Source organism: Bombus terrestris, chromosome 2, assembly GCF_910591885.1.
Source record: "Bombus terrestris chromosome 2, iyBomTerr1.2, whole genome shotgun sequence".
Taxonomy (NCBI): domain Eukaryota; kingdom Metazoa; phylum Arthropoda; class Insecta; order Hymenoptera; family Apidae; genus Bombus; species Bombus terrestris.
Genome location: NC_063270.1, coordinates 15,888,515 through 15,900,864, shown reverse-complemented (window position 1 = coordinate 15,900,864; position 12,350 = coordinate 15,888,515). Strand labels below are relative to the sequence as shown.

General features: G+C 34.8%; 4 protein-coding genes across 4 annotated transcripts; all 4 read right to left on the bottom strand.

Moving 5' to 3' along the window:
• Positions 1-472: 472 nt before the first annotated feature.
• LOC100646456 (odorant receptor 82a-like) lies at positions 473-2,520 on the bottom strand. Its single transcript, XM_003393870.2, has 4 exons — positions 1,625-2,520; positions 1,465-1,564; positions 741-851; positions 473-658 (listed from the first exon to the last, which is right to left on the bottom strand). The coding sequence occupies exons 1-4, from the start codon at positions 2,419-2,421 to the stop codon at positions 473-475; spliced, it is 1,194 nt and encodes a 397-aa protein (XP_003393918.2). The 5' UTR covers positions 2,422-2,520.
• Positions 2,521-3,093: 573 nt separating this feature from the next.
• Positions 3,094-5,448, bottom strand: LOC100647410 (odorant receptor 22c-like). Its single transcript, XM_003393957.2, has 6 exons — positions 4,649-5,448; positions 4,481-4,580; positions 3,914-4,024; positions 3,698-3,853; positions 3,495-3,623; positions 3,094-3,173 (listed from the first exon to the last, which is right to left on the bottom strand). The coding sequence occupies exons 1-5, from the start codon at positions 5,446-5,448 to the stop codon at positions 3,567-3,569; spliced, it is 1,224 nt and encodes a 407-aa protein (XP_003394005.2). The 3' UTR covers positions 3,094-3,173; positions 3,495-3,566.
• A 511-nt stretch (positions 5,449-5,959) lies between these two features.
• LOC100646332 (odorant receptor 67a-like) lies at positions 5,960-8,117 on the bottom strand. The gene is made up of 5 exons (XM_003393869.2): positions 7,282-8,117; positions 7,111-7,210; positions 6,644-6,754; positions 6,395-6,550; positions 5,960-6,314 (listed from the first exon to the last, which is right to left on the bottom strand). The coding sequence occupies exons 1-5, from the start codon at positions 8,094-8,096 to the stop codon at positions 6,261-6,263; spliced, it is 1,236 nt and encodes a 411-aa protein (XP_003393917.1). The 5' UTR covers positions 8,097-8,117; the 3' UTR covers positions 5,960-6,260.
• Positions 8,118-9,170: 1,053 nt separating this feature from the next.
• On the bottom strand, positions 9,171-11,237 carry LOC100645979. The gene is made up of 6 exons (XM_048411287.1): positions 10,241-11,237; positions 10,062-10,169; positions 9,940-9,943; positions 9,629-9,739; positions 9,380-9,535; positions 9,171-9,299 (listed from the first exon to the last, which is right to left on the bottom strand). Exons 1-6 carry the CDS (start codon positions 11,053-11,055, stop codon positions 9,246-9,248), a joined length of 1,248 nt encoding a protein of 415 aa, XP_048267244.1. The 5' UTR covers positions 11,056-11,237; the 3' UTR covers positions 9,171-9,245.
• Positions 11,238-12,350: the final 1,113 nt, after the last annotated feature.

Below are 12,350 nucleotides of genomic sequence, written 5' to 3'. Positions count from 1 at the left end.
GCTACATTTCTCATGAATAATCTATTTCAATGTTTGAGAAGGAGATATCTGAAAGGATGTAAATGCGAGAAGGAAAGAAGAACAACAGGATTAATGTACTTTTAGTGCAATTGTAAAATTTTGAAACAAATTTTTGTGAAGTACTATTTCTATCTTGTTTAAGAAGTATGGATGTGAAGCATATAAAAAAATACTTTCGAATCATATAACATATTTCTCTATGTTCAAAGTAAAGTCATTTGGTATCTGCGACACATATATATACGAGGTAAAAGAAATACTTATTTATATATTCAATTTTACATAAATATGTTTGAATAAAAAATCTACTAACTTTATTATCTAAATATATTTTTCTTACATGTGCAGTCTATATCATGGTCGTTTGACGAAGCATATTGAAATAGGTGAAAACAGTTTTTATTATCTGTAATTGCAAAAGATATTTCTTGAGAATTAATGATATTATTTTTTAAGAATTAAGAGAATTAAAAGGACATACATTACCAAAAGTGTACACGGACATGGTAATTATCTTCCCAGCTGTTATTTTAACTTCCATATGAGATCGCGAAATGATCATAATTATACTAAGGATATTTTTATCAGGCAACTGATACCAGTTCGTCATGTAAACCATGTCACCAACTTTCTGGCACTATCAGCAACATAACCGGTAACTCAATCAATCATGTAGATAATTATGTTTAAGATTTTCGCTTAAGTTGCCTGTTTATTACCTGTTCCTTGAGTACTTCACCGATATAACATATTAAGAAAATGTTGAAAGTCATAGATAGAAATACCATAACATATATGATCATAGCCTGAACATTATGTTCAGACCATTCCTAAGGAAAATATAAATATTTTTAATTAGATCGACCATCTCTATTGTCTACGTTGATAAGTATTACAGTTTCTTCTTTTCTGCCTCAATTTGTAAAACTTAAACAAAATTTTATATTATCATATTTGTTATTGTAGAGAAGATATTTTTTAATATCATATAATCATTATCAGATTGTAGTGGCAATGGTAAATAAAATGTATAAAAAGTTTGACGCCCAGTCTCTTTGTGGAATTGAGGCAGTAGTATCGACGAATATATAGTCAGACAAATTATTTTTAACAAGGAAACATATAAAAAAGTTACAAGTTTTCAGGACAAAGGCAAAATTTCAATGATTAATGAACATTGGATATTTATCAATAATAACAATGGTAAATGATAAATGATAATGGACATATTTGATAACTACTGAATAAAAGATATAATTCAATAATTATTGTCGGAAATAATGAAAGTTTCGTTTTATAATTCTTTTATCGATACTTAGGGATAGAATACAAATCTTTCCATTTTCCTTCGTTCTCCTCTAATTTATTTCAGAAATTTTGCCTCTGGTCAGTAGATCCATAAAATTACCATATATCTATATATTTATTATTATATTAGCATACCGCAAGTATATAATAGCAGGGCATGCACATACCCAGCATACACTTGAACATTTCCATGAAGCATATTGGGCTCATTATACGTTCAATACGTGCTATCAAACTGTATTTAATATTATATTAGGTAAATTTATTAAAATATCAGGATAAAATAAAATATTACCTTAGAACTCTCAGATGATGTTCAACGATTACACCGATTTTGTTAATCTGGGCCTGCTTATTCTGTTGCTTGGTCTGATTTGTGAATTCGTCGACCCACGTCACCATTATGTTCAACTGACCAAGAGCGTGGCTTGCAAATACGGTAGCAAGACTAAAAGAACCTGCAGCGCCCGAACTCACTACAAGTGCCGACAGGAATTGTGTACCGAGGATTATGTCGTGTGTCGGATTAGTCTGAACTGCGAATTTATATGCCGGGCAAGGTAAAGTATAAATGTCCATGGTTTCGTTTCCGACTTTGATGGTCCGTCTAAACGCACCCAATACAATGCAAGTATAAATCATGGTGCCCTGCATGAAACCTGCGCAAAATCCAGCTACGTAACGACCGAGTTTCGCGTTTTTCCACATCTCATGTCGATCCTGCACCCTCGTTATCATTTTCCAATCGGACCGCACACGTTCTATGCAATAATTTATATCCTCTTGACGTAACAACAGCACAGCATAATTGAACCCATCGACACACCAGTGGCTTAAAGGACCAAGCGTCTTGAGTTTCAAGTAAATATCTTCTTTTACGAGAATTATATGAAGAAAACCAGGGACTATTGTGAACAATACGATGCACCAACAGATCACGATTGAAATTTGCGCTAAGATCTTTTCGCGTCTCGTGGTAGAAGGTGAGTTGGGCCAAGCACCCATTGGTTGTAAATACCATCGACTCAACTGTATGCTGTATTCACCGAGATTACCATACTTTTTCTTAGCTGCAACCAGCTCGTCTGCCATTGTATTCCCTGATCGAAGTTCCGAATGCAACTGAACCGGGGGAACAATAGTTCGCGTTGCTTATTGCTTGCGCATACTTCGTCAAAGGATTCGCGCCGATCGATTCGTCTAGTGACCTGCTACAACTTTTTGCTGTGAACGAATCTCAATGCGCTTCAAGCTGTTGATAGTAGTTTTATGAGTTGAGCAATATTGGAGGAGTGGAGCGGAGAAGGACTTGTACATTCGCAGAGGAGACATTTTAAGTGTGAAATATGATTTAGAAATCTAAAATGTGTCAGATCATTTCGGTGCACAAGTTGGTAGGTGAATGTGTAAAGTTTGGAATAATTCTGGACAAATAATCATTCTAAATTTTAATTATTGAGTTATAGTTTTGTTATCATAAGAAATAGGTAGATGTAACTTTAGTTTACAGAAGAATGTGTTTTCAAGTAGTGATAGTACAGTATATTAAGTATATTGAGTATATTGAGATGACGGCTGTAACATCCGTAGTCAGTAATGATTTTAATACCTGTAATAGAAGACATTCGATTGAAGTACATTGCACCATGATTGATAGACACTTGTGCGTAAGTGCGTATTAGCTACAATGAAGTTTTAGAATTGCGCATGTGCTAACAGCATGGTACATGGAAAATCAGATTCGAGAAACTTACTGTCTGTGCAGTTGAAATCTCCTCATAACCACCTGTTGATTCAATCCGTAGCAAGGTATGTATGTGCATCTATACAATCCAGTGAAATTTCTAGAAATGTTTTTACGAATGAACATAAATATATTTGATATTGTTTGAACAAGTAAAAAATAATTAATCCATACTAATCAATAATAATTTCAAAAGCTATTTTAGATTAAAATAATAATCATTTCATATGGACTTTCAATAGTATTAATTTTCTAGGCCTGTTGTCCAATAATTAATTGTCTAAAAATATGATTAGATATAATTATAATTTTATCAATCATCTCGATGAGATTTATGCTATATGTTCTTTTTTACAGACACTGCACACCTCACAAGCACACATTTAATCATCATAAAAGGTGAAAGAAATATTTTTTGTACCTCCAAGTTGTTTCAACAGAAAAATGATAAAGTTTATTGTCTAAGTAGATATATGTTAAAGATATGTGCAGCTTATGTCATCGTCGTCTGACATAGCATATTTAGATATCCAAAAACTGTCTTTACTATCTGCAATCACACGTGATTCCATGAATATTTTTGAGTGAACTTCTTTCAAAATTAAAAGAATTAAGAACACGTACATTAGCGAATGTTAATACGGACATGTCAATGATCTTTCCCGCAGTTATTTTAACTTCCATGCTAGACCGAGAAATGATCATAATCAGATTTATGATATCTTGGTCAGGCAAATGATACCAGTCTGCCATATAAACCATGTCTCCAATCTTTTTACACTATTAGCATTTGAGTCAATGAGTTTAAAGTATTAGATTATGTTACCGTACGTTCATTACCTTTTCCATTATTATTTCACCGATGTAACATACTAAAAAAATGTTGCAAGTCATAGATATAATTATCAAAACATATGCAGTTATGTTCTGAATATTATGTTCAGACCATTCCTGAGGAAAAGTAAATATTTCCAATTAGATCCAACAACTATAATATTCAGACGAATTTTATAGCCTTTTTATTGTTTTAATTTGAGGAGCATATATTAATCAGACTTAAGTATTTGTAAACGCGATATTAGACATTATTCTTTTGAATTTTCAACATAGAAACGTACGAAACTTATTATATTGAAGGCCCACGGAGCGAAAGCAAATTTTCAAACAATTTAACACAAACTATTTTTAAATTTAATAAATATATCCAATGATTAATCAGCATATTTATCAATGACCATTATTATATTATTATAACGAATACTTAATAATTAATTTATAAATTCAAAGATTCTGTCACAATAAAAATCTCACTTGACAATTGCTTTTTTCATTTCATGGTAGAAATTTTGTTTCCAATCAGTGGTCCTATAGAATTACCATACACATTTCTTAATATGTTTAGCATACCACAAGAATGTAATAGCTAGGCATGCACATACCCAGCATACATTTGAACATTTCCATGAAGCATATTGGACTCATAATACGTTCGATACGTGCGATCAAACTGCATTTAAGAATACATTAGTCAAATTCATTAAACTATCAAAGTAAGAATATAAAAACAAGTATTACCTTAGTGCTCTCAAATGATGTTCCACGATTACACCTATTTTATTGGCACGAGCATTATTATTCTGATCTTTCGAATGCTGATTCACGAATTCGTTGATCCAAGTTACCATTATGTTTAACTGACCAAGAGCATGGCTTGCGAAAACTGTAGCAAGACTAAACGCGCCAGCGGCGCTTGATGTTGCGATAAATGCTGATAAAAATTGTGTACCAAGAATGATGTCGTGTCCTGGATTAGTTTGAACTGGAAGTTTATACGCTGGGCAAGGTAAAGTATATACGAGGATGGTCTCATTTCTGACTTCGATGGTTCGTTTAAATGCTCCTAATACAAGGCAAGTGCAAAAGACGCTCCCGTGCATGAAAGCGGCGCAGAAACACGCGATATAGCGACCGAGTTTTGCATTCTTTAACATTACTCGTTGGTCTTCCAACCTTGTTATAGTCTTCCAGTCGGTTCTTATATGTTTTATGCAATAATGTATGTCACCTTGGCGTAGCAACAACACAGCGTAATTGAATCCTCCGACACACCAATGACTAAGTGGACCAAACATTTTTAGTTTGAGGTAAAGGTCCTCTTTCTCGAGCAGGATGTTTAATACTCCAGGAATTATAGTGAACAATGAAAAGCACCAACAAATCTCATTCAAAATCCATGATATGAATTTTTCGCGGTTAGTAGTAGAATTTGAAGAGGGCCAAGCGCCTATTGGTTTTAAGATCCATCGGTTCACCTGTATGCTGTACTCGCTAAGACTACCAAATTTTCTTTCAACTGTTACAGGGTCGTCTGTCATTGTGTTCACTCAGCAATGTCGCCGTTGCAACTGAATCGAGGGGACAGTACTCTGTGTTGCCCAATGTGCGCGCATACTTTGTCAAAGGATTCGCGCCGATCGATTCTGTCAGTTGCAGTTTACCGCTTTTTGTGGCGGTAAATTAATCTATGTGCGATTCAAATTGTTGACACTTGTCGTACGAATTGGACAATGTACACGTAATAGAGATCGAGTTACATTTTTATAAAAAATACGTGTTAAAAAATCTTATTACAGAAATTAATAGGTGAAGGTAAATATTTTCTTTAAATAATTGATCTGCTTGGAATATAAATATTATACCGGAGTTCGTAGATATTGTCCGTATATGAAATATATATTTGAGTGCACGACCGTCAAGTTGATCCTTTAATCACTCATGTGGTGAGATACAGACAAATATTATTGCAAAGTACTATATTTTTCATTATTTTAGTGCAGTATTTTTATTGCACTAAGTATCTCTTTTATTGTTCTTGAATTAATATGAGGTAACTCCCAAATGACAAGCGATTCGAAATGTCAAATGGTCATGTTGAAGCGTACAATGTATTTATTCGAAAGAATATTTCAAAAAATAGCATGGAAATACTTTTAAGATTTTAACATTTTTACTTTACAGTGATTTACAAATTTTCATTTACCTAGGCATTTATCATACTTAAAAATGAATCCATTTTTCTAAAATATAGTCTCTCAAATCAGTAGAACTTGGAAACACTTTTTGTCCGATAACTACTTTAGATTTTAAGAAGAAAATACAAATGCAAATATAATATGATTTCGTATTTTCATGTAGTGAGAGTACGAAGCAGACTCAAATATGCGAATGCGGACTTTAACACCTGCAGCGGAGAAAATTCTACAAGAATGCGGATTATATAATTCAAAATAATCAACCAATAGATAAATATACGTCACTTACGCTGCAGAAACTGGCTAAGGATAATTCGACGAGTTTTCCAGCTGTTAATTTCGTGGAAGTGTTTGCAACGGCGAATATTAAAATCAGTCCCAGTGCCTTCTTTTGTGGCAAACGATACCAATCGATCATATAGGCCGATAGACTAATGTTCCTACACTGCAATATTGAAATTACAGTATTTTATTAGAATTGCATTTATAGTTCAGATAAAATAATACCGAACAATAACTTTCAAAATAAGTAAATTACCTGTTCAGATAAAATTTCCCCAATGTAGCACAGGATGAAAATATTGAACGTAAATGATATGAGCAATGTGCAATAAGTCAATGTTCCTATAGTTTCACTTTGCTCCCATTCCTAGAAAACTGACAACAAAATATAACAAATGTAATTTGATATATCGATACAGTAAAACTCCGTTTATATAAACTCTACTTATTTGAACAAAAATTTAGTTAGTAATTGTAAATTAGTAAATGTAAATTTAGTCAATTAAATGAATTTCGGTTGTTTGAATCTGCTAATGTGAACATGGATTCCTATTAGGTAAACGAAAGATCAAAGCTGGTGAAGAGAAACGTAGGGCCCTCATGATATGAATTTCAATTATATAAGGTATTTGTCAATATTGTCAAAATTATGCGTAATTATACAAGTTTGTATAAAAGGAGTTCTACTGTATTTTAATATCTTTATCAGCATCACTTCATTACCGTGAGTAAATAATATCCAAGGAAACAAATATTCATCGTACAGCCTATTAGTTCCACGAAACATATTTCGTTAAGGAGGTCTTCTATCTGAGATATAAAACTAAAAATTGATTGCAAATTATACGTTTACGTAGTCTATACGATCTACATGAACATTGAAACACTCTTTACCCTAGTATATGTAAATGATGTTCTACAATATCGCCTAATCGTTGTTCATGGACGTTCAAGTTTTTTTCTTCTTCCAGACTACCGACAAGTCTTTGAAGCTTTTTCACGAGGATTCCAAATTGTCCGCACACGTGCATAACGAATACAGCAGCCAAGCTACAAGCACCGACAGTTACTGAATATATCACAAATCCAGCCAAACATTGCATGAGCTGCACGATTTCAAACGAGGGACTAGTCCGTGGATCCAGAAGACCGCGGTAAATAGGAAACGCTTGTGACCTCACGGTTTCGTTGTCGATGATTTCCGTGCGTTCGGTGCATAATGGCATCACGGTGGTATAGAAAAATCCACCAGAATACATGAAGCCAGCGCAAAAGATCGCCAAAGATCTCCCAATTCTTGCATTCTCTTTCATAATTTCTCTGTCTTCTTGTCGCAGTTGCGCGTGAATACGATCCCAGTCTGAGCGAATATTCTCGATACATTTTCCAATCTTGGCACCACGAGAGACGAGGATATAATATTTAATCGCAGCCATCACGCAGAAACTGAGCGGACCGATCATTTTGATCTTGGTGTCGAGATCGCCTGTTTTGTCGAGAAGAGTGCAGAGAGCGCAAGGTACCAGGAGGAAACTTATTAGAAAGGAGCTAATTAAGGTGAGGATTATGGAATTGATCTTTTCTGTTGGTGTGATACACAGGGAGATAGGCCAGACTCCGATTGACTTGAGTAACCAACGATTTATCTGGATGCTATACATCCAATCTTTGTCCCATGAATGGGTAGATGGATTTAGAAGGACGACCATACTGTATGGAATGATATCAACGAGTCGAAAGTGCACGCACAACTGAAGGGATGATGAACGGTGATACATCGATTACTGAAGCTTTCGACATCGCGCATGTGCTAATTTCGTTGGCTTTCTCTCAACAAACCTGATTCGAGCAGCTTGCCAGTGCAGAACTTACCTCCTAACCACTAGTTGATTCGATCCGCGAGGAGGTGTGTATGTGTGCACGACAAAGCCATATGTGCGAACGTATGGTATTGGAAATGTTTCTCCCATGAATTCTATGTAATTTTTATGTGCGATATTTCAATGCGATTGAAGCGGTTACAATACGTTTTTCGTAAATGCTATCATTCTTTCTTTTCTGTATCTTACCTCATATTGTTGTATCACGTTTGTGATCTGAATCACAGTTACAATTCAACAAAGGCATATTGCATTTGTGATAAAGTTTAGTTTTCAATTAGTTTCAGTTGTATGTGTTACAGTAATCGCGTGAGTTAGTCACTATGCGTAAGATAAGGATGGGATGACGGAGGATAATTTGGACTTTTTCGCAGGATGGGATAGCTGATCAGAGGTATGTTTTAATCACCGGTTATTTTGACCGCACACGGTAGGAATAGGTATACACGAAGTGTCGTTAGGTTTAATGTTAAATAATTGGTCTGGTTGGAATATATTGTACTGCAGTTCGTAGATATTGTCGGTGTGTGAAATGTATATTTCAGTGCACGACCGTCAAGTTGACTCTTCAATTACTTACGTTGAAAGATACAGACAAATATTATTGCAAATTACTATATTTTTCATTATTTTAGTGCAGCATTTTTATTGCACTAGATATCTCTTTTATTGTTCTTGAATTAATATGAGGTGACTCCCAAATGACAAGCGATTCGAAATGCCAAATGGTTATGTTGAAGCGTACAATGTATTTATTCGAAAGAATATTTCAGAAAATAGCATGGAAATACTTTTAAGATTTCAAAATTTTTACTTTACAGTGATTTACAAATTTTCATTTATCATACTTAAAAATGAATCCATTTCTCTAAAATATAATCTTTCAAATCAGTAGAACTTGGAAACACTTTTTGTCCGATAACTAATCTAGATTTTAATAAGAAGATACTAAAGCAAATATAATATGATTTCGTATTTTCATATAGTGAGAGTACGAAGCAGACTCAAATATGCGAATGCGGACTTTAACACCTGTAGCGAAGAAAATTCTACAAGAATGCGGATTATAAAATTCAAAATAATCAACCAATAGATAAATATACGAAACTTACGCTGCAGAAACTGGCTAAGGATAATTCGACGATTTTTCCAGCTGTTAATTTCGTGGAAGAGTTTGCAACGGCGAATATTAAAATCAGTCCCAGTGCCTTCTTTTGTGGCAAACGATACCAATCGATCATATAGGCCGATATACTAATGTTCCTACACTGCAATATTGAAATTACAGTATTTTATCAGAATTGTATTTATAGTTCAGATAAAATAATACCAAACAATAACTTTCACAATACGTAAATTACCTGTTCAGATAAAATTTCCCCAATGTAGCACAGGATGAAAATATTGAACGTAAATGATATGAGCAATGTGCAATAAGTCAATGTTCCTATAGTGTCATTTTGCTCCCATTCCTAGAAAATTGACAACAAAACATGACAAATGTAATTCGACATATCGATACAGCACAACTCCGTTTATATAAACTCTACTTATTTCAGCAAAAATTTAGTCAGAATTCAATTAAATGAATTTTGGTTGTTTGAATCTGCTAATGTGAACATGGATTCCTATTAGGTAAACGAAAGATCAAAGCTGGTAAAAAGAAACATGCGGCCCTTATGATATGAATTTCAATTATATAAGGTACTTGTTAATGTTATCAAAATTATGCGTAATTATACAAGTTCGTATAAATGGCGTTCTACTGCATTTTAATATCTTTATTAGCATCACTTCATTACCGTGAGTAAATGATATGCAAGGAAACAAATATTCACCGTACAGCCTATTAGTTCCACGAAACATATCTCGTTAAGAAGGTCTTCTATCTGAGATATAAAACTAAAAATTGTTTGCAAATTATACGTTTACGTAGTCTATACGATCTACATGAACATTGAAACACTTTTTACCCTAGTATGTGTAAATGATGTTCTACAATATCGCCTAATCGTTGTTCATGAACGTTCAAGTTTTTTTCTTCTTCCAGACTACCGACAAGTCTTTGAAGCTTTTTCACGAGGATTCCAAACTGTCCGCAGACGTGCATGACGAATACAGCAGCCAAGCTACAAGCACCGACAGTTACTGAATATATCACAAATCCAGCCAAACATTGCATGAACTGCACGATTTCAAACGAGGGACTTGTCCGTGGATCCAGAAGACCGCGGTAAATGGGAAACGCTTGTGTCCTCACGGTTTCGTTGTCGATGATTTCCGTGCGTTCGGTGCATAGTGGCATCACGGTGGTATAGAAAAATCCGCCAGAATACATGAAGCCAGCGCAAAAGATCGCCAAAGATCTCCCAATTTTTGCATTCTCTTTCATAATTTCTCTGTCTTCTTGTCGCAGTTGCGCGTGAATACGATCCCAGTCTGAGCGAATATTCTCGATACATTTTCCAATCATGACACCACGAGAGGCGAGGATGTAATATTTAATTGCAGCCATCACGCAGAAGCTGAGCACACCGACCATTTTGATCTTTGCTTCGGGATCGTCTGTTTTGACGAGAAGAGTGCAGAGAGCGCAAGGTACCAGGAGGAAACTTATTAGAAAGGAGCTAATCAAGGTGAGGATGATAGAGTTGCTCTTTTCTGTTGGTGTGATACACAGGGAGATAGGCCAGACTCCGATTGACTTGAGTAACCAACGATTTATCTGGATGCTATACATCCAATCTTTGTCCCATGAATGGGTAGATGGATTTAGAAGGACGACCATACTGTATGGAATGATATCAACGAGTCGAAAGTGCACTCACAACTGAAGGGATGATGAATGGTGTACATCGATTACTGAGGCTTTCGACATCGCGCATGTGCTAACTTCGTTGGCTATCTCTCAACAAACCTGATTCGAGCAGCTTGCCAGTGTAGAACTTACCTCCTAACCACTAGTTGATTCGATCCGCGAGGAGGTGTGTATGTGTGCACGACAAAGCCATATGTGCGAACGTATGGCATTGGAAATGTTTCTCCCATGAGTTTTATGTAATTTTTATGTGTGATATTTCGATTACAATACGTTTTTCGTAAATGCTATCATTCTTTTTTTTCTGTATCTGACCTCCTATTGTCGTATAACGTTTGTGATCTGAACCACAGTTATAATTCAACAAAGGCATATTGCATTTGTAATAAAGTTTAGTTTTCAATTAGTTTCAGTTGTGTGTGTTACAGTAATCGCGCGAGTTAGTCACTGTGCGAAAATAAGGATGGAATGACGGAGGATAATTTGAACTTTTTCGCAGGATGGGATAGCTGATCAGAGGTATGTTTTAAATATTTGAAGCATGATTTGCAGACGTGATACGTGTCAGACGATCTCATGCTGGTGAGTGTGAAGGTATATTATATATACTATTTTTTAATAATTTCACTGATATTCGAATTAGCGTTTAAATGTTATATCGAGGTTCATGGATATTGACTACAGCGGAATTATTCATTATGCGATGACGAAGGGAAAGCAACCCTTACTTTCTGTTTTTAACGACTTTTTCTGCGCTTACGTGTCCTTTTATTCTGATAAAATTTCTTACGTTTATAGAAGATATGAAAGATATACACGATTTTCCGTTTTATATATAAACTAAAATATTTCCTAGGATGTTAAAAACCTGTTTAGTTGTCAAAACAAAAGTAAGGTTACAGGACAAAAGGAATAAATTATCTTTATCCATGAACTCCCGTATAGCATTGCTAATATTATACTTACATTAAATATTTAATAATTACATAATAATTATAAACCATAAGGTTTAAGTTTACTGTAACAATTATGTATTAATATCTATAATAATGTGTTATAACTTTTCAAAAGGATAGACAATGTCATATATATGTAGTATCGTGGACGAAAGGTCTAAGATATCGGTCGAACCGTAAACAAAGTGGCGAGAGCCGCGACATCGTCGGGTACATCAATGTGTCGTCGGTCTCCTTTTTAAGTGAATACTTTCGTGGAAAGGGCCTGCGTGACTCTGGCCACGGGCGTTTTCGGGACACGTGTTCCGA